The 21858-nt window shown below is 43.0% G+C and overlaps 1 protein-coding gene across 2 annotated transcripts in view; it reads right to left on the bottom strand.

The window, feature by feature from the left end:
- Positions 1 to 368: 368 nt before the first annotated feature.
- Positions 369 to 21858, bottom strand: part of PDE1C (phosphodiesterase 1C) — a 289616-nt gene continuing 268126 nt past the window's right edge. For both annotated transcript variants that reach the window (XM_036738403.1, XM_036738402.1), the window contains exons 18-19: positions 6032 to 6100; positions 369 to 1273 (exon numbers count right to left, since the gene is read on the bottom strand). In XM_036738403.1, the coding sequence (XP_036594298.1) occupies positions 1260 to 1273; positions 6032 to 6100 (83 nt within the window). In that variant the 3' untranslated portion in view covers positions 369 to 1259. The remainder of the gene's footprint in view (positions 1274 to 6031; positions 6101 to 21858) is intronic.

Raw genomic sequence — 21858 nt, 5'->3', positions numbered from 1 at the left:
TTCTATGTCAAACATAATTAAATGGAGTATGTCAAAGGACTACATAAAATAACAAAATTCATAAAATGAAGAATAAAAAATTAAGCATATCTAGAGATAATGAAAAATAAAATGAAGCAATTTAAATTTGCCAGCTCTTAAATTATATTACAAAGCCATCATTGTAAAAATAAAATATGGTACTGAATAAAAATTAGTAAATAAATAAAAAGAAAATATTAGCAAATGATGAGTCAGAATCTAGTGACATTTCTATAGCATTTTATATTTGCAAAGTAATTTATATGTTTTTTTATCTCATTTGAACCTCACAACAAAACTCTGTACTACATTTACAGGTATTATTATCCACATTTTACAGATAAGGAGACTGAAGTTCAGAGGTCAAATGAATTGCCCATGGTCACCCAGATATTAACTGTCTGAGATAAGATTCGAAATCAAGTCTTTTTGTCTCCCACAGAGCACAAATCTAAATCAATACCTAATCACCATTTCACATCCTATTGGGCTGGGGCAGGGGAATCCGATCCTTTCAACTGAAAGAATGATAAGTGTTAAGGCACAAAACTAGAATCTGAAGGTAGAAGGATCTCTGCAAAGGTTCGTTTTGGAGAGTCTCCTCCCTTAAGGTCAGGGCAGAGTGACGGCCACCTGCATTTTGTTTGAATGTGATTCCATGGAACAGAGCTCCAAATAGCAAGGCTGAGGCAATCAGCAAGAACTATGGCCTCAAATCATCTTTGTGACCAGTGGTGTAAAAATGATACAAGAGTAATTAAGGCTAATTCATTTTAATATGAGAATTAATTGGTTATTATAGTAGTTCACGGATGAGAGCTATTAATACTGTGATTGACTTGTTAGTGTCCTATTTTAAAGACAATGCTTGCTACTTGGGTGCTTAGTTGTTTCTGGATAAGTGAAAATGTAGAATGTCTGTATCCTCTAAATCCTGGTGCTCTGGTATGCACTCCTGGTTGTCCCACCCTAGTTTTAGCTCTTCTTTGAATTCCTAATCTGAACACAAGAATTCAAAGAGTACATTGCGTAGTAGACTATTTGGCAGTCATCTTCACACCTGAATGATTAACCTGAACCAGCTCAAGGAGGATGTAGCATCACATTGTGAAGTGAACTCCTCTAGGAATCATACTGCACTCAGTGTTGTGCTTTTCATAAATTAGTACTTCCTAAAATGTTTTTCCCAAGAGCAGAATCGGTCACTTCTCTGTTGGGTCTTCTTCAGGTGGGCTGTTCTATCCATAATCACCTAAAAACAGGAGAAATATAATGTCACAGACAGACCAACAGACACAGGGAGAAAAAAAAATCATATTCAATGTAAAGAATGCACTCTAGCAAATTAAAGGAAGCATGGGAGCGCTATAACACCGACTACAAGACATCTGGGCAGCCTCAGTCACTACAGAGCAAGTACCTCTAAATGAAAGGAGCCCAGCAGAGAGTTTGTACTGTACCTGCCAATCTAAGGATCCCTTCAGGCCAATGATGTGGCTGAGGCTCCCTGAGGAAGCAGCCTGGGACTGGATACCAATGGACACCCTGAGTCCTTAGAGGTCAGGAAGGATTGCAGTGGCTTGCTTCAGCAGTGACAGAGAATACTTCCCCACTCCTCTGCCATTTCAAACTGGCTCTTGAAGGAAAGGCTGCTGAAGGGGCTCTTAGGAAGGATACCACACCTGGGAAGCTACTTTGCCATTGATAGACATGAAGGGTCAGAGGACACCATTATGTAACCTTGTGGTTTTCTGAATGGAAATATGTTAATTCTTACAGTATTCTGGCATGCACAATTGTTCGTCCAGGCTGGTGCATTATAACTTAATGATTTTCATTATTGATAACAATTGTCGAGAGTTTACTGAGGACAAATTGGTGTTTTCTTGCTATTTCATTTATTTTGGTTTCATACCTCTATTAGGCAAAGCAGCCTTCTTAAAACATTGTTCTCCTCAAAGGATACAGTAGATAGCATGTGCCAGGTGGATCAAATCACTGCTACCCCCTCAGACTCTTGTAAAGACACCCCAGAACCCTGAATTAGAGTCCTGGGAATAGTTGTGCCCTCAGACAAATTGCTCTGCTTCCAGACTGGACCCAATAGCAATAACCAAGGGGGGCAATTCTTGTGGAGAAAGGAGTCACCACCACCAAATGGGCAGGCAAACCAGCGTAGCTGGAGCAGCAAGACACCCTAAGGGAGGAACAAGAGGTGGCATGTGCCAAGTAGGTCAAACCATCTCAATAACCATCTCCCCTTGGACCAAGGTGAAGACATTCCCTACCATCACCAGTACCAACCACCAACCAAATGCCACCAATAGGTAAGTCCAAGAGCCCTGGAAAATCAGTGTCTCCCAGACCACAGACCCTGCTTTCACAGTCACCCCGCCATGGATTTCCACCTCTTCCCTGAAGGTACTGCAGCCCCTGCCTCCTCAGCAGCTATAGCTACTAAAGACCCAGAGAAGAAAATTCTCAACACAGAAGGCCTTGGCACCATCAAATGGTTCAACAGTAGAAACTGGCAACATCTTGTCGATAGAAATGTCTTTAAAGAAGACACATCACCCTCTGCTTTAGTCCTGAACCCTAAGGATCACCAGACCTCTGTATTTAGTTGGCAGCTGAAGCGTCCTATGTGCATCTTCTCCCCTATTAGAATGTTAGATCCCTGAGAGCAAGGGCTTTCTCCGGTTTTCCTTCTGCATCATGAAGGCTTAGTGGTATCATCTGCATATTTGTTCAGTCATTTTCAGTTCTGTCTGACTCTCTGTGACCCCATTTGGGGTTTTCTTGGCAGAGACACCGGAGTGGTTTTCCATTTCCTTCTCCAGCTCATTTTACAGATGAGGAAACTGAGGCAGAGTTAAGTGACTTAAGTCACATAGATAGTAAGCGTACAAAGCTGGATTTGAATTCAGGTCTTCCTGACTCCAAGGCCAGGGCTCTATCCATTGTGTCACCTAGCTGCCCTAATTTGCATATAGCCAGGGCTTAAATAATATTCTTTTCTTTCTCTCACTTATTTATTCATCTCTAGCTTTTTCATTACTACATTTATTCTTGGCCTAGAAAATAGATGAATCAGAGTTAAGTAGTGTTGATTTCTCTTTGTCACTTGTTACCATCTCTGAAGCAGTGATTCTCCCCCCTCCTTAGATCTTCCTCTTTCCCATGACTTAATTAAAAATTAAAAATAAACAAATACAAAGCTGTATCATGTACTTCCAGCCTCAGCTCATTCTGAACATTAGCACTCCTGTCATTTCTCATATTATGTCAAAACACCACTTTGAGGTAGGTGCTATTATGATCTCCATTTTTCAGGTGAAGAAACTGAGGCAGACAGAGTTGGAGTGACTTGCCCAGAGTCACACAGCTAGTAAGTGTCTGAGACAGGATTTGGACTCAGATATTCCTGACTTTCTAAGTCCAGTGTTCCATCTACTACACTGCCTAGCAGCCTCTGAAGCTCAGTCTGGGAGTCTCTGCCTTAGGGCTTTTTTCTGTACTGTCATGATGCTTCTCTACCTTCACTCTCTTTGCTTTGATCTGTCATTATCAGATTCCAGCCAAAGCCCTGATGCAAACTCTCTTAACTCTCATTTGCTCTCCTGGAGTAGAAATCCACTGACTAGTAACTTGTATTTTCCTTCCCTGTTCTAATTAATTGTGTCAAGCAGATTTCCTATACTGGCAGGTGCCTGCTGACTGTCCATGATGGGCTAGTCCGGGTAGACATAATTGCCAACCTGCCTGTCTTAGGTTAGCAGTGGGCACCCATTGAGTCCCGTCCAGGTCAGTTTCAAGGTTTCTCAGGCTTGATCTCACCTGATCTTCACGATGGCCCTGTGAGGTTGACACGACCTTATCATTATCTCCATTTGACAAATGAAGAAACTGAGACTTAGCCAGGGTCGCAGAGATGGCACATCTGAAGCAGGGTTCGAGCCCAGCTCTCACTTTCTCCAAGCCCTCTACCCTATCTACTCTGCCACACAACCTTTCCAGGAGAATTTCCTTAGGTCCTACGGTATTTATGTAGTGGTATTCTTCTCAATATCAAACCACTTCAACTTTTGTCCTGATCTTTCCCCTCTTCACCAAGCCATTACATCACAAGGCCATCAGTCTCGATCTGGAGGGGCCTCAAAGCTCATCTAACCCAACCCTCTTTTTACAGATGAAGAAACTGAGGTCCAGGGAAACGAGGTGCTTTCCCAAGAAGACAGAGGCAGGATTCAAGCCCGGGTTCTTTGACTCCAGAGTCAATACCCTTCCCCCTAAACCAATTGTTTTCATAATTCCCACATCAGCTTGATGAGAAAGATAGACAGAGTAATGATAGCTAGTATTCCTTTGCAGAACCCTAAGCCTATAACCCTTTAGAGGTTGAGTCGATGACAAGCTCTTCCCTACAAAAGAAAAACAACAAAAAGAAGCACAGCTTTCCAGTCTCTAATTCCTGAAACCTAAGAGAGCTAAACAGAAATGAGGCAAAGAGCCACATCCGGATACACCAGGTTTCCTTAGCTTCACTGAACAACAGTTTTTGCAGTAAAATCTAAGTTAACTCTCACTAGAGCCCTCGGTTCCTCCTCCTTTTTTGTTATTTTAAAGGATTAGTCATTCATCAAATATTAGTGAAACACTTACAGAGCATTAGGAGAATAAAATGTCCTGCTGAAACATGGCCCTTGCTGTCTTAGAGCTTGTAACCCTCTAGGAGGAGAAGAGGCCACAAGTAATGGAGGTGTTTGAAATCGCACAATACAAACAGCAGAGAGCTACAAAGCCAATGGTCTGCAGGTGTCTCGGTGATGGCCATCACTGCTGGTGAGGGCCAGGGAAGGCTTCCTAACATTGGAGCTGGGCTTTCAAGGCCAAGGAAGAATTGAGCAGGGGAAGAAGATGAGGGAGGACATTTTGGCCACAGGGTATAGCAGGAACAAAGGTGTGGGGTCTCTAATGCAATGAAAATTTGGAAAGCAGTGAGTAATCTAGGTTGGCTGGAGTCTGGAATATATGGAGAGGAGGAAGGTAAGGCTAGACAGGAAAGGGGACAACCAGAAGGTGGAGGTCTCCTAATACTGGCGTTCTTCAGTGAATTCCACACAGTGGGCAACAGAGGAGGAGAGGGAAGATGAGGAGGGGAGAGGAAAGGACAATAGAGGGGTGGGGAGGAAAAGAGGGAGGGAGAGAAGAGATAATGAGAGGAGAGGAGAAGGGAAGGGAGGAGAATGGAGTGGAGGGGAGAACAGGACAGGGGAGGACAGAAGGCAGGAGGGGAGGAGAGGAGAGGGGTGGGAAGGGGAAGAAAAGAGAGGAAGGGAGAGAAGAGGGGAGCAGAGGAAAGGGGAGGGGAGGAAAGAAGAAATGGAGAACTTCCGAATTTATGGGGTTATTCAGTCTACTGCAGATGGAGAATTAAGAGAATGAATCGATCTATTCAAATAACTACATGGGAGGTATTTTCAAAAGCATTTCAAGAATATTACTTAAATTTATTCTTTAAAAATCATACTCCTGAGGATATTGCCAAGTTGTCCAGTTCATCAAGGAACTTCATAATTTTATTCTTTCTGGTCATCCTAAATGTTGTAAGAGTGAGAGCTTGGCATAGTGCCTAACCCACTTAATAAATACTGGCTGAAGACTCACAAGGGACAAAGGCATTTCCCAAGAAGCCACCAATGTTTGGATTACAGAAATGGAGCTATGAGTATACACACACACACACACACACACACACACACACATATGTGTGTGTATGTATATGTGTACATATGTGTATACATATATTTGGATATATTTACATATATACATACATACATGTGTATATGTGTATATGTGTGTGTATGTATACATATATATCAGTGTAATATATCCTAGATGAGTGAGGGACCAGAGCTTCCACTCACAGAGTGTTCAACTCAACAACTGGGAAACCAATGCATCAGGATGGTCACATACAATGTACCGGAGTATGTTGCTAAGGACTGACCTGGCAATGTAAGGCGACTTGATGAGCCTGTGCTTGGGGCTGGTGAGCCATGAGGACGTCGCTTCATGCCTGTTATGAGAAAAGCAATGGGGAGAATAAAGAAAAGATGGAATTCAGGCCTCTTCCCTTGATCAAATGAGATAATGATGATATTAATAACAACAATAATATCTATAATACCAACTAACTCAGAGTTCTTTAACATGTCCAAAGCACTTCACAAGCATCATCTCATTTAATCCTTACAAACACCCTGGGAAGCAGGTACTATTATTATACCCATGTTCCAGGTGAGGAAATTGAGGTTCAGAGGTGAAGCGACCTACTCGTGGTTACACGGCTAATGAGCGTGATGATGGGTAGAATTTCAACCCAGCTCTTCCCTGACTCCCGGGCTCTCATTCTTTGTACTACATATCTAAAGTACTTAGTAAATTGTAACACACCACATAATTACGAATTATTATTTACCACAAGTTTTCATTTAATCCATTTAAAAATAATGTGAATATCATGAGTGAGGAAATATGGCTTTCAGAAAATGTCTCATGTGAATATGAATGTATCCTAAAGGATCCTAAGATTATAATCCTATTTCTGGAAAGAACCTCAGATGCCATCGGGTACAGAATGCTCATTTTATAGGGAAGGAAAGTGAAGCCCAAAAAGATGAGGTAGCTCTCTCCATATCACACAGGTAGTGAGGAAAGTAGGATTTGAATCCAGGTGCTATGACTCCGGAGTCAGGGCTCTTTCTACTGGCCCACACTATCTTGATTCAGCAAGCTTATAAAACAGCCAAGGGATTTTGGATCTCCAGGTTCTGACTAACACTAGAATTATAAGTAGAGGAAGAAAAACATTTAATAATGATACACATCTAAAAATTCAAAATTAACATGGGGTGGGAGTGGAGCTAACAGGCAAGGAGTTACCAGCTAAAAGCAGATCTTCCTCATTCCTGTGCTACATACATCCCACCGGACCAACTTCTATTTGGTAAAAACCCATGAGTTCACTGAACTAATTGCCGCTCCCCCCAAGAGCTTGGCCTGCTTTGTTTCACATTTAAGGTGTAAGCAGAACATAGATGACAAGGTTGACACATGCATTGCCAGAGCTAGATCAGTGTTTGGGAGGCTCCAAAGGAAATTGTGGGAGAGAAGAGATATTAGGCTGTTGTGCTGACCTCATTGTTGTATGCCTGCGAAACCTGGACAGTCCACCAGCACCATGCCAGGAAACTAAATCATTTCCCTTTGAATTGTCTTAGGAAGATTCTAAAGATCACTTGGCAAGACAAGGCACTGGACACTGAGGTCCTTTCTCAGGCTGAACTGCTAAGCATTCAAACTCTACTGAAAAGATTGCAACTTTGATGGACTAGCCATCTTGTTTCAATGACAAACACACATTTGCCTAAAAGACTGTTTTATGGAGAACTCACACAAGGCAAGCACTCACATGAAGATCAGGAGAAGCAATGCAAGGACACTTTCTGAAGAATTTTGGAATTGACTGTGAGACACAACAGACACTGGCACAAGACAATCCAGCATGGCGCACCTGCATCAAAGGAAGGCACAGTGCCCCACGAGAAAAGCAGAATTGCAGTAGCTCAAAAGAAATCTGAGATGCACAAATTTAGAGAGCTCTCCACTCCAAGTGTTCATGTGGATTATTTGTGCCTCATCTGTGCTAGAACATTCCGAGCTCGTATTGGTCTGATCAGCCAGTCAGTCATACTGTATCTTGACTCCAACATAGTGATGTCATTTTGATCCTTTTCGAGAATGAAGGACAACAATCAACCAACCATATATTCTTGGTATTGAATCATTTGACCAACCACTTGACTCTCAAGATTCATATAAAATGTGATCTTTGGGCATTATCTGGCAGTGGGAATGCACTTTGTAAAAATGCATTACACTTTGATTAAAATGGCCTTCTCTTCAGGAAGCATAGCAGGAAAACTGAGGAAAGGCAAAAGCATAAACATGGCAATGGGTGTGGGAAAGAGGGTGTGAGTGATCATTTTCTATGGAAATGGTGGCTAAAAATGGAGTCTCTGGGGGTAGAGCCAAGATGGGAGCTGGAAAGCAGGGACTTGCCTAGGGCTCTCCACCAAGACCCTCCAAACACTGATAAAAATGGCTCTAAACAAATTCTAGAACTACAGAATCCACAAAATAGCAGAGGGAAGCAGGGCTCCAGCCCAGGACAGCCTGGATGGTCGCTGGGTAAGGTCTATCGTGCAGGGAACTGGGAGCAGAGAGGAGCAGAGCCCAGCATGGGCTGAGCCCGGAACAACCAGACCGTGAGCCTGGAGGAATAGGCCCTAGCACCCTGAATCAGTGAGCTATGACAGTTACCAGACTTCTCAACCCACAAACACCAAAGACAACAGGGAACGTCAGTGGGAAAAGCTGCGGGGACAGAGTGAAAGGAGTTCATGGTAAGGCCACCACCCTGGGGGCAGCAGAGGTAGTGCAGCTACAGAACTACAGCTGCAGTTGCTTTTGGCCCCAGGCCCACCTGGTGGGAGGAATTAAGTGGTGGATCAGAGCAGGAGTGCATAGCCTGCTTAAGATCTGAGTCCGGTCTGGGTTGGGGGTTCTTGGGGGAAGAGGAGCACCAGTGTGGCAGAGCTTGCTGTATAGAAATAGCTCTGAAAACAACAGCACATCCCCTCAAGCTTGGAACAAAGTACTCTCTACTCTACAAGCAGTCATACCCCGACAAAAAACTCAAGGGTCAAGTAGTTGGCTGGGAACATGGCCGGACAGCGAAAATGCACTCAGATTCAGACTCAGACTTTGGAATCTTTCTTTGGTGATAAAGAAGACCAAAACACACAGCCAGAAGAAGTCAACAAAGTCAAAGAGCCTACATCGAGAGCCTCCAAGAAAAACATGAACTGGTCTCAAGCAATGGAAGAGCTCAAAAAGGATTTGGAAAAGCAAAGTTAGAGAAGCAGAGGAAAAATTGGGAAGAGAAACGAGAATGATGCAGGAAAACCACAAAAAACAAGTCAATGACTTGCTAAAGGAGACTCAAAAAATACTGAAGAAAATAACACCTTAAAAAATAGACTAACTCAAATGGCAAAAGAGCTCCAAAAAGCCAATGAGGAGAAGAATGCCTTGAAAGGCAGAATTAGCCAAATGGAAAAGGAGGTCCAAAAGACCACTGAAGAAAATACTACCTTAAAAATTAGATTGGAGCAACTGGAAGCTAGTGACTTTATAAGAAATCAAGATATTATAAAACAGAAACAAAGGAATGAGAAAGTGGAAGACAATGTGAAATACCTCATTGGAAAAACCACTGACCTGGAAAATAGATCCAGGAGAGATAATTTAAAAATTATTGGACTACCTGAAAGCCATGATCCAAAAAAGGAGCCTAGATAGCATCTTTCAAGAAATTATCAAGGAGAACTGCCCTGATATCCTAGAGCCAGAGGGTAAAATAGAAATTGAAAGAATCCACTGATCACCTCCTGAAAAAGATCCCAAAAAGTAAACTCCTAGGAAAATTGTTGCCAAATTCTAGAGCTCCCAGATCAAGGAGAAAATGCTGCAAGCAGCCAGAAAGAAACAATTTGAGCATTGTGGAAACACAATCAGGATAACACAAGATCTAACAGCTTCTACATTAAGGGACTGAAGGGCTTTGAATATGATATTCTGGAGGTCAATGGAGCTAGAATTAAAACCAAGAATCACCTACCCAGCAAAACTGAGTATCATACTCCAAGGCAAAATATGGACTTTCAATAAAATAGAGGACTTTCAAGTTTTCTCAGTGAAAAGACCAGAGCTGAATAGAAAATTTGACTTTCAAATACAAGAATCAAGAGAAGCATGAAAAAGTAAACAAGAAAGAGAAATCATAAGGCACTTACTAAAGTGGAACTGTTTTGTTTACATTCCTACATGGAAAGATAATATGTATAATTCATGAAACCTCAGTATTAGGGTAGCTGAAGGGAATATACATAGATAGATAGATAGATAGATAGATAGATAGATAGAGATAGATATATATAGATAGAGGGCACAGGGTGAGTTGAATATGAAGGGATGATATCTAAAAAAAATCAAATTAAGGGATGAGAGAGGAATATATTGAGAGAGGGAGAAAGGGAGAGATAGAATGGGGTAAATTATCTCGCATAAAAGTGGCAAGAAAAAGCAGTTCTGTAGAAAAGGAAGAGGGGGCAGGTGAGGGGGAATGAGTGAATCTTGCTTTCATTGGATTTGACCTGAGGAGGGAATACCATACATACTCAATTGGGTATCTTACCCCACAGGAAAGAAGGAGGAAGGAGATAAAAAATAGGGGACAATAGACGGAAGGGCAGATAGGGGGAGGAGGTAATCAAAAGCAAATGCTTTTGAAAAGGGACAGGGTCAAGGGAGAAAACTGCATAAAAGGGGATAGCATAGGAAGGAGCAAAATATAGTTAGTCTTTCACAACATGAGTATTGTAGAAGGGTTTTGCATAATGATATACATGTGGCATATGTTGAATTGCTTGCCTTCTTAGGAAGGTGCGGTGGGGAGGGAAGAGGGGAGAGAATTTGGAACTCAAAGTTTTAAAAGATGTTCAAAAAAAGTTTTTGCATGTGACTAGGAAATAAGATATACAGGCAATGGGGCATAGAAATCTATCTTGCCCTACAAGAAAGTAAGGGAAAAGGGAATGGGGAGTAGTGGGGTGACAGAAGGGAGGGCTGACTGGGGAATTGGGCAATCAGAATATATGCCATCTTGGAGTGGGGGGGAGGGTGGAAATGGGGAGAAAATTTGTAATTCAAACTCGTGAAAATTAATGCTGAAAACCAAAAATATTAAATAAATAAATAATGGGAAAAAATAAAAAAAAATAAAAATGGAGTCACTAATGGAGGACATGGAAATCACCTGCTGGGCCCCTCACTGAATCTACAAGTCAAGGAGATCATAAAGTCAAAAGTGTGGTGCGGGAAGTTAGAGAAGGTAGGAATAAGGGACCTTTAATAAATGCAGCATATTTTTTTCAATTTATATTTCATCAATAGTTTTAATAGATGTCCTATTTGTAGGGAAAGCACATGGAGACAGGAGAAAAAATCCTTTTCTTCATCAAATGCTTTATGGACATGACTCAGAATCCTCAAAGACCATTCCAGTCAATGTATGAGAAGCTCTGTCAGGTCCTACCAAGACAGCAAAGCTTTATGTATGGGCCCGACCATGGACTGTGTGTCCCTTGTGTGTCTTTTTAAAAATATTGACATTTTCTCAGCCAATGGTCATAAATAGCCATGCAGAGTTAAGCCAGGTAGAAAAACCTTGTTTGGTAATGATGATTTTCAATCACATATTATTGCTAGTTGTCTGTCATGAGTGATAGGGCTTCCACTTCATATCATTTTTCCATTACTGGCCTCCACTGATGTGAAGGCATAGACCTGAAATTGTTCCATGTTTCCCAACCAATCACTGAGTTGTCTCTTTGTCCACAATGCAAAGTCAAGTTGCTCTTTCCCAAAAGTGAGGTCAGCTGTAAAGGGGAGTGCCACTGATGCCAAGGAATTCAAGGCCTTCTGAGACCAGAAGTAAGGCCAGAATTAAGTGGTTCGGTTCTGAGCTAGAGCCAGCTGTGGAAATCACCTCAGTTATGCATTGATGTGGCTGACTGCAGGCTATGGGAACAAGGGGACAGCAAAAGGGCAGTAAAAAACATCCAATCAAGTCTAGAAGTCTTTATTAAAGACCTACTACATACAAAGTACTATGCTAGGTTCTGGAGATAAAGAGGCAAAATGATGGAATGGAAAGGTATTTATCAAGTGTTCACCATGTGCAAAGCACTGTGCTAAGCATTGTGAAGACAAATAGAAAGGTGAGACCATGCCTGCCCTCAAGGAACTCACATTCTAGTGGGGGAGACAACTCATGGAGGTTTCAGCTGCAAGTCAGATGGAAAGGTCCCATAGTCCTTAGGGAACAGTGGCAAGGCTGATGGCAAGTAATATCTATTCTTTATTTCATTTCCACCAATAAAATTCTATACCTTTCTAATGTTGAACTTTTTGACAAGGCTTGCCCTCAAGGCATTTACAATCTACTAGAACTCTTGGGGAAATCCATAAGGGACTCCTTTTCCCCATTGCTTACAACCATGTCCAGTCTCCCTTATTCCTAAAAAGCCTTCAGTTTACCGCACATCCTCTCAAGCTCTCATCCTTTATTACTCTGCTCTTTCTCCATTTCCTGCCTCTGTTTCCCCACCACTCACTCACCACTCTCCCCTCTTTGTCATTCGTATTCTGACCCCATCACCAGAATGAAATGGATCTCCTTGTGGCTAAATCCAGCAGTCCTTTCTCAGTCCTTGCTGTATCTGACTTCTATATAGCTTTGGACATCATCAGCCACTCTCTTCTCTTAGATACTATGCCCTCCCTTGGCTTCTTGGAAGTCGATTTCTCTTGGTTCTCCTCCCATCTGTATGATGTCTCCCAATGTTAGCATTTTCCTGCACTTTTGTAATAGCTCCTAATTGGTGAACCATACCCTCTGTCTTCAATCTATCCCTAACACAGCAGGCTAAAGAGGCCACTATGACACAAGTCTCAACATAGCCCTGCTCAAAGGCTTCCTGTTGTTCTTCATTGCCTTCAGCAGCAAACACAAACTCTTTGGCCTGCCATTTAAAGGCTCCCACAATCTTTCTGGTCACATCCTACTACATCCATCAATATACTATACATTCTAGACAAAGTGGGCTAGAGCTATTCCTTAAAGGGAGCAAGCATTCCATCCATCATTTGTTTCCATCCCTTCACATGGGCCATATATCACACCTGGAACCACCTCTGTCTCCAGCCTTATCCTTCAGAATCCTGAACTTGCTTCCTGGCTCAATTTAGGTATCACTGTTATCATGCCACCTTCTCTGATCCTTCCATTTGTAAGTGCCCTCTCCTTTCCCAAATGAGCAGCTAATGTGTCTCCTCCCATTGGCATCCTCACAATGTCAAGAGAAAGTAAACATGACCCTCAGCATGAGGCAGACCACCTATGGCAAATTTATGTGAAGACATGAATGAAAGGCCACAGGATGGGCAGGCAGGCATGCGATGCATGTGCATCTTTGGAAGGAATACTTGTCATAATATCAATGGAGTTTGGGGGTGTTACTTGACTGGGTCCATTTTTTTTTAATTCACACCCCCAAAAAAATACAAGATCTTTAATTGCGGGAGCAGTCTTGGCATTGTTGTGGTATTCCCATGGCCTCAGGGGTGGAAACCTGCAGCCTCAAGGCCACATGTGGCCTTCTAGGTCCTTGGGTGCAGCCTTTTGACTGAGTCCAAGTTAAATAGAACAAATCCTTTTATTTAGGGGATTTGTTTTGTGAAGCTTAGATTCAGTCAAAGAGCCACACTTGCGGAACCAGAGGGCCACGTGTGGCCTCGAGGCTGCATATTCCCACCCCTGGAGCACATTGCATCATACATAACAGGCACCTGCCACATAATAGGTGCCTAATTCATGCTTATTACCTGACTAACAAGTACTTAATAAAGATTTGTTAAATTGAAGATGTGGAAGCTGACAGGATTGGGCACAAAACTTCATTGCAGGGGAGCTTAGCATCGCAGCTGATGATGGGAGGCTGCATGGCAGCCAAGGAGAAAAGGACATGGGACTTGGGGTTAGGATGACCTGGGTTCAAATCTTTCCTCAGATGGCCCTGGGCTTGTCCCTTACCCTCTATCTGCCTCTGTCCCCTCCTATTTAAAATGAGGGGTTGAATCTGATGGCTTCTAAGGTCTCCTCTACATTGAAGTCCTTGGTCTGACTAAGTCCAGAGCAATCAGGTCAGTAGCTGCCCCAAGCAGTGCCCCTGAAGCTCGCATCGAAGGAAGACAGAGACAGCCAGGCACAAGATCATGGGAATGCAGTGACTTGGATAAAGTCACTGAAAATGATGGCCTCCTCAACAGATTTGCAGATGGGATACTAACACTGACCAAGGAGGAGGAGGAGGAGGTGGAGGAACATTTATGTGGTGCATTCTGTGTGCCCGGCACCACACTAAGGGCTTTACAATTATCTCATTTGATCCTCACAACAACCTTGAGAGGTAGGTGCTGTTATTATCCCCATTTTACAGATGAGGAAATGGAGGCAGAGGCTGGGTGACTTGGCCAGAGCCACACATCTAGTAAGTGTCTGAAGCGAGGTTTGAACCCAGATTTTTCCTGACTCCAGGCCCAGCGCTCTATACATAGCACCATCTAAGCTGTTCCTAATGAGATGCCAGTCAGGAGCCAAACAGATCTCAACAGGCAGGAACACTGCACTGAATCTAATACTATGAAATTCCATCAGGATAAATGTAAAGTCTAAAACTTGGGCACAAAAAATCAACTCTCTAAATACCCGATGAGAGAGGCTTGGTTTGGTAGGAATTTGTCCAAACTGGGGTTTCAGTGGCCTGCAAGCTCAGCGTGAGACAGTGGCCCAAAACTCTAATGTAATCTTGGTGGGCATTAAGAGAAGCCAGGCTCCCAGGAATCCAGAGCTGAGAGTCCTGCTCTGGTTGGCCCACAGCTTAGATGTTATGTTCTATTCTGGACCCTGCATTTAAAGAAGGGCATCGATAAGCTGCCCAGTGATGGGGCACCTAGAGCACAGTGGATAGAATCAAGAAGATGAGTTCAAATCCAGCCTCAGAAACTTACTAGCTGTGTAACCCTCTTTGTCTCAGTTTCCTAATATGTAAAATCAGCTGGAGAAGGAAATGGCAAACCACTCCAGTATCTTTGTCAAAAAAACCTGAAGTTGGGTCACAAAAAAGTTGGATACAACTGAACAACGACAATTGATAAGCTAGAGAATATTCAAAGAAAGGCAACCAGAATGGTGAAGGGCCTTTGGTCCAGGTCTTCCAAGGTCATGACAGTTGGGCACGTTGAGCCTGGAGGAGAGAAGACTCAGAGGGCCGTACTAGCTGGGTTTAGATATCAGCATGGCTATCACATCACAGAAGGATTCACTGTGTTCTGTTTGTCTACAAAGGACAGAAGCATGGAGCCGGCCATAGATGGAAATTCCCAGAAGGCTAGATCTGCCTGAATGTCAGGAGTTGCCCCAGAGTGGAATGGGTTGCCTCTAGGGAGAGTGGGCTCCTCCTCCTCGGAGGTCTGCAAACAGAGGCCAGACAACCCATGGCTTGTTGGGCATATCCTGGTGGGGATTCTTTTGGGTAAGGATTAGATGAAATGGGCAGCACCAACTCTTGACCTTCTGTGATTCTATGTTTCTTCAGCTCTGGGTGCCAGACACAGTGCTAAGTACTGAGAGTACCAAAAGAAAACGAAGACCACATGCTTGCCTTTGTTTTACTGGGGAGGAAGGTAGGTGATTGATGAAACACGGAAGGTAGGTGCTAGAAGTTCAGGAACACTGGACAGTGTCTAGCATATGTTTAAACATTCTCCTTGTCAGGTGCATGATGCAGAGGACTTGGGGGATCTCCTGTGTCCCCTTTTACACATGAATGAGTTTCAAATATTTCTGATGATATTTTCATTAGTTCTGTTGCAAGGCAAACATCCATGGATTTATTGAGGAAAGAACAAGAAGACTAGCTTTATGGCCTTGAAGGGAGCACCCACACTAAGAGTTATCACTTGCGGATGAAGTTCTCAATCCCAGCCCTAAGCAACTCATCCCAGTATGGACATAATGGCATCAACCTCCAAGGCTACTGAGAAAGTTTGAGAGGAATCATCAAAAACTGATTTTTCTTAATATTATTGCACACAATGTTATAACTGCATGGCTAATCATAACCTGGATTCGAGAAACAGTATGGTGCCATGGTGAACAGAGAGCTGGTCTCAGAGCCAGGAAGCCCTGACTAATACCTACTGGTCAAGTCACCTAACTTCTCAGGGTCCAAGGCAATGTTCCAGACCTGGTTTGAGTTGGGGGGGAGATCTACAGTAAGTGAAGTGGGAGAGAGGTGTTCCCACACCATCGAAATCATGGAACCTTCATTAATCTGGATATTTTAACCTTGTAAGCATAGGATTCTGGAAGATTTTCCTGAAAGATGGTGAAAGAGAGGGCAGGCATGGAAAGAGGTAACAGAGTTGGATACAAGTTGGGGAAGCAGGGTGATCTGGTTAGCTGAACTACAAACACACATTTAGCTTGGAGTTGGTCTGTTACTTTGCTATGAAAATGCATAAGAACTAAACCTCCCTCAGGAAGGAAATAGAAACTCATGGTTGGTCCAGCACGGGGCAGGGGCATTGAACCAGGAAGAGAAAGTGAATCTATCCATTCTTGCCCTTGTAGGAAGTGATGGTGAGAGGGGTAGGCTCAAGGAAATGCTGAATACTGCCATTGAGGTCCCAGAGCCACTGGCAACATATTCTAGGCCCAGATGCTAACTGAGTAACTACACTTCATCTAAATTGTCTGACCGATTTTAACAAGGAGCCAGTCAATTGACTGAAGTCAACCCAACCAGGAAAGGGATAAATGGGTCAAAGGAGAAATGGGACATACAAGAAGCCAGGGCAAGGGTGAACCCGAGGAGAAGCATCTTTGGAAGGTCAATAGGGAAAGGTCCTTCCTAGGGAGCAGAAGGGTCAGCTTTCCAAGCAGGAGAGGTGAGCCAGAATTCATTAAATATTTAAATGGCGCCCACTGCCCCAAGCGCTGTGTTAAGCACCTTGTAAATATTCTCTCATTTGATTCTCACAATACTTTAAGGTGTGTAATATCATTATCTTCATTTTACAGATGAGGAAACTGAGGCAAACAGTGTAAGTGACTTGCCCAGGTACCCAGCCTGAGGCTAGATTTGAACTTGGGTCTTTATGACTCCAGGCCCAGCACTCTCTCTAATTTGCCATCTAGTTATCTCAAAGTGCCTGAAGTCAGAGCCCCCTTAGAAGTTAGCCTGAAATTTTGGAGACAGTTAGGGAAATACCCTCCTCACCTCAAGGGCCCAAAGACCAGGAAGCAAGTTTTAAAAACCTAGAAGCCAGTTTGACTCTATAGTAGCTTGAAATCTAAGAGCTTAGTCTCAGCCATGATGAGGACTAAGTAGCAGCCAAACTTTGGGAAGTTGGCATGGTAGTATGAAAAGAGGACTAAATCTAGAGTCAGAAGAGCTAGATTCAAATCCTGTCTCTGATGTTTATACTGTGCGTGTGATTTGGGGCAAGGCATCTCACATGTCTGGGCCTCAGTTTCCTCATCTATGAGATTTCAGGGATGGCTTGCCTGACTTCTGAGGTCCTTTATATCTCTAGATCTACGATCCTCTGAACTACGGTGGGCAACTAGGGCTTTGTCTCAGGAGGCTGAATTTGGAGAGCGGAACATTTTCAGTGATTCAGAACGACAGAAATAACAGAAATAACATAGATAGAAATATCACCACACGATTCACGTGTGGACAAAAATACTTAGGTGAAATCGAATGAAGCCAGATTTCAGCAGAGTTGAGCTCCTCCTCACTCCCATCCTCGCCCCTCTCCCATCACTCAGGGATGTGCAGTAAGCTACATACCCCATGGTTCAAAATTCCTAGTTATGGCTCTGCTCATTCCAAGAAGAAAATTCAAGGCAGGGGATCTGTAGGGAAGAGAGGAGAGCTAACAAAGAGCCAGATCCATCCTTCAATGAGATCAGCACTGAGGACCCAGGATCATCTTCTCCTGTAAGCTTTTGATAATCACTTTTGGGTAATATTTCCCTTTTGAGAACTAATTGAAACATGAGCTTCTGGGGAGCTCCTGGCAGTCAGAGTCTTTGGAAACCCTAAGGGATATCTGCATGCTTATTTGCTAGACTACATGGGGAGGAGGTGGGAGATTGACCTCGGTGCAGGCAGAGCTGAGTGAGAGCCCAGGACAGGGGGGAAATCAGGTGAAAGAGATCCTCAATGGTTCTGGAGAGCCTAGCCTAGGTGTAGACAGAGGGAGCAGCAGGAGACCAAGGACAGTGCCTACTCCCAGCATAGTGTCAAAACCATGGGTGAGAAGTGGGCTCTCAAGATCATTATCACTGTTATCCTATATGTCAATCTCACAAAACAAGGGCTTATATATGTATGTATATAGGTATATATACAGAGACACTTAAAGCAGGAAGGGGGCCTTCATGCTTCTATGCCACCAAAGCCGGCCAGGAACACGAGGGAGCTCAGTGTTGTCAAACTCACAGTGTCAGCAGATCTAGAACTGGAGAGATCATGTGGTCAAGTTTCAGCAGGGAATGTTGGCAGTCAACATTTGGAACCTTCCACTGAGTTTGAGGCATTGGGATAGAGAAGATAGAGGCCAGTCCTGAAGGCACTAAGACCAGAGGACACATCTTGAATCTGCTATATAATAACTGTGAACATTAAGAAAACACTTTAACTCTTAGCACCCCAAACAGCTCTGAAAGACTCTAAGATTCTGAGGAGTGGCCAGTTTGCATTGGTTAAGGGGTGGTGGTTCCCCAATCTGACATGGAAGATTCTCCCATAACTATACACATATGTATACACATACATACATGTCCATGTGTAGGTACATACAGAAGTTTGCATGTGTTATGTAGAAACAAATATATTTTAGTGATTAAGATAGTAGCATCTCTATCCCAGGGTTGTTGTAAGGGTCAAATGAGATCATATTTATTTGTAAAGTGCTTTAACCCAGTGCCTGGCACAGAGTAAATATTAGTAAATCTTCTGTTACCTTTCCTAGAGAGGGTTTGGGGGTGGGAGACTGAGAGGTTGTGGATTATTCAGGGTCAGAGCTAGTGTCATATACAGGACTTGAACCCTGATCTAATAATTAATAATCACAGTTCTCATCAACAGTTTTGATGTTAAGCTGGGTGTAGGCACTGTTTTCAGTCTCCTGCTGTTCCCTGCTAGTCTAGGTTCTCTAGATACACACACACACACACACACACACACACACACACACACAAGTTGTTTAGTCATTTGTCAGTCGTGTCCAACTCTTCATTACCCCTTTTGAGGTTTTCTTGGCAAGGATAATGGAGAGGTTTGCCATTTTCTTCTCCAGCTCATTTTTCAGGTGAGGAAACTGAGGCAAACAGGGTTAAGACTTGCCTAGCAATCCAGTTAAAGTGTCTGAAGCCAAATTTGAACTCAGGGAGATGAGTCTTCTTGACTGACTCCAGGCTCAGTGCTCTATGCACTGCTTATCCCAGATGCCTGGAAACACTCTCCATACATATCCCTATCATTACTCCAATCACTAAACATGTGTTTCAGCACCTGGTGAATGTGGACAGTTCTTGTAACTGGCATATCTGACTGACTGACTGACTGACAGAAGTGGCATCTTGATATCTTTTTTGAATTGTAGTGTGGTGACTGCCTGGAGTCCAAGGAACAGAGACACTCAAAGCAGGTAGGGGGCCTTCATGCTTCTATGCCACCAAAACCAGCCAGGAGCATGAGGGAGCTCAGTGTTGTCAAACTCACAGTGTCAGCAGATCTAGAACTGGAGAGATCATGTAGTCAAGTTTCAGCAGGGAATGTTGGCAGTCAACATTTGGAACCTTCCACTGAGTTTGAGGCATTGGGATAGAGAAGATAGAGGCCAGTCCTGAAGGCACTAAGACCAGAGGACACATCTTGATTCTGCTATATAATAGCTGTGAACATTAAGAAAACACTTTAACTCTTAGCACCCCAAACAGCTCTGAAAGACTCTAAGACTTTGAGGAGTGGCCAGTTTGCATTGGTTAAGGGGTGGTGGTTCCCCAATCTGACATGGAAGATTCTCCCACAACTATGAATGGGAGAAATCGATAGTGACTGTGGAATACTTGTCCTTAGTCAGCACCAGATGGCCATTTTTGTAGAAGTCAATGGAAGTCCTGACCAATCACAAACTACATTTTAGAGGACAAGGAATGAGAAGTTTGAAATGCCGAAGAGAGCAGCAAGATGGTGCAAATGCCTCCCTTGCCCCGTCCCGGCAGCTGCACTCTGTGGAAGCCAGGCTAGGATGTGACGGAGGGTCTTGGGGATGTCTACGTAATTATCATCTTCCAAGTCTCCACAATATCACTTAGAACATCGTTTTGTTCTGACAAATAGGAAACAATATCGACTCATGTAGTATATCTCAATTATTCTTGAGATGCTGCTAGGTCCTGATTAGCTGGGATAATGAAAACCCTGGAGTGGTCACATTATTTGAATTCATACTGCATATTTCCACTGGACTGGAAGCAATTACTATAATTCTCCTAATTTTATTTTCAATGCTGAGAATTCAAATACATGCAACCACTTCAGGGGATTCATTATTCTCACTGCAGTATGGTATGGTGGTATGGCTGGGACAGAAAATTGTTAATATAATAGTGGAAATTGGTAACACCAAGTGTACTATTACATGCCAAGTCCCTTAAATGATGTCAGAATGCCAGCAATGTCCTCACATCCCTACCTTCAAGATAATGTCTATCAGGTTGACCTGAACTACCCTCTGGATCTTATCCTGTAAACAAAGCCAGTGTGGGCTAGACCAGTTTCAAAAGTGGTTCCTAGCGTCCTTGCACCCATTCCATTGGGATTCATGGCATGAAGGGCAAAATAGTCAGAATGCAGTCATTTTCCTTGCCTGGACTGCCAAGGATGATGAGGGTCTCATGACCAGGCCTTGCTACCTCATGCTATCCTTCCCTCCTAAAAGTATAAAAAATCTATTCCTAGTCTCCGGGTTGGGAAATCCATTGTGCTCTGCACTCATGGAACATCTCCCAGGGTGGTAGATTTGCTACCCTGCTATCTCACTCAAGGCCACTTTCTTCCTCAACTTATGGCTTTGATTTATTTTAGGACTTGACAGCTGAATTGGTGACTAAAAGATGAGTTCAAATCCAGGCTGTGCCAATTACTGCCTGCACGGTCCTGTCTGGACCTCCAATTGCTCATCTATAAAATGGGCAGGCAGAGGGATGTGAGGTTGGACTAGCTGGCCTCTAAAGTTACTTCCAGATCTGAAATCTAAAGATTCTATGTATATTTGAGGTGTGCATTTACATGAGCATAATCTCAGTGTTTGGACATGAAAGGGGTGCATGTGAAGCTTGGGGAATATTTTTAAAAATTATGGTAGAATGGACATTGGAGACACCACTGTATTAATATGGAGAACAGTTGAGGGGGAAAACAAACCAGCTCTTTCAGCATTCAAATTCCAACTGAGTGGATATCTCTGTTTTTTATTTGGTAACCAGAGCAACATACAAGTATTTCTTCTTTACTAGAACATGTTTTTAAAATGTGCTTTTTTCTGATAACAAGAATACGCTTTTTACACGAATCTCTAGTGTTTATTTTTACAATTGGAGATACAATAAGATGTCACTTGAGTGGATAAACCAGCTTCATTTAGGTGAACTATTGACCTTTAGAGTAGATTTTTATTTTCTTGCCTTGTGATGCACATCATGATGTGTATTTTCTCTTCCAAATACATTCATCTCTATGACGTTAATTAAAGATAAACTTATTTTTAATCTCATCCACCTCAAAGAAACTCTTAAGAATACAAAGAGAAACCCCCATGAAATCCCTTCAAAGAGACACTGAAATGGTGAGATTTGGGTTTCCAGTTTGGTTATTATGTCCCCCTTATCTCTAGAGCCTCCTTAACACAGGACTAAGCGTTTCCCATAGGTTCATTTGGACAGGAGAGTAGTCAATGACTAAAGTAGGGCCAATTGCTGCCTTCAGCATATGGCTTAATATCTTGTATTAA

Source organism: Trichosurus vulpecula, chromosome 9 (genome assembly GCF_011100635.1).
Source record: "Trichosurus vulpecula isolate mTriVul1 chromosome 9, mTriVul1.pri, whole genome shotgun sequence".
Classification (NCBI taxonomy): Eukaryota; Metazoa; Chordata; class Mammalia; order Diprotodontia; family Phalangeridae; genus Trichosurus; species Trichosurus vulpecula.
Note: the sequence above shows the minus strand (reverse complement) of the source record. Positions and strands in the feature narration are given on the sequence as shown.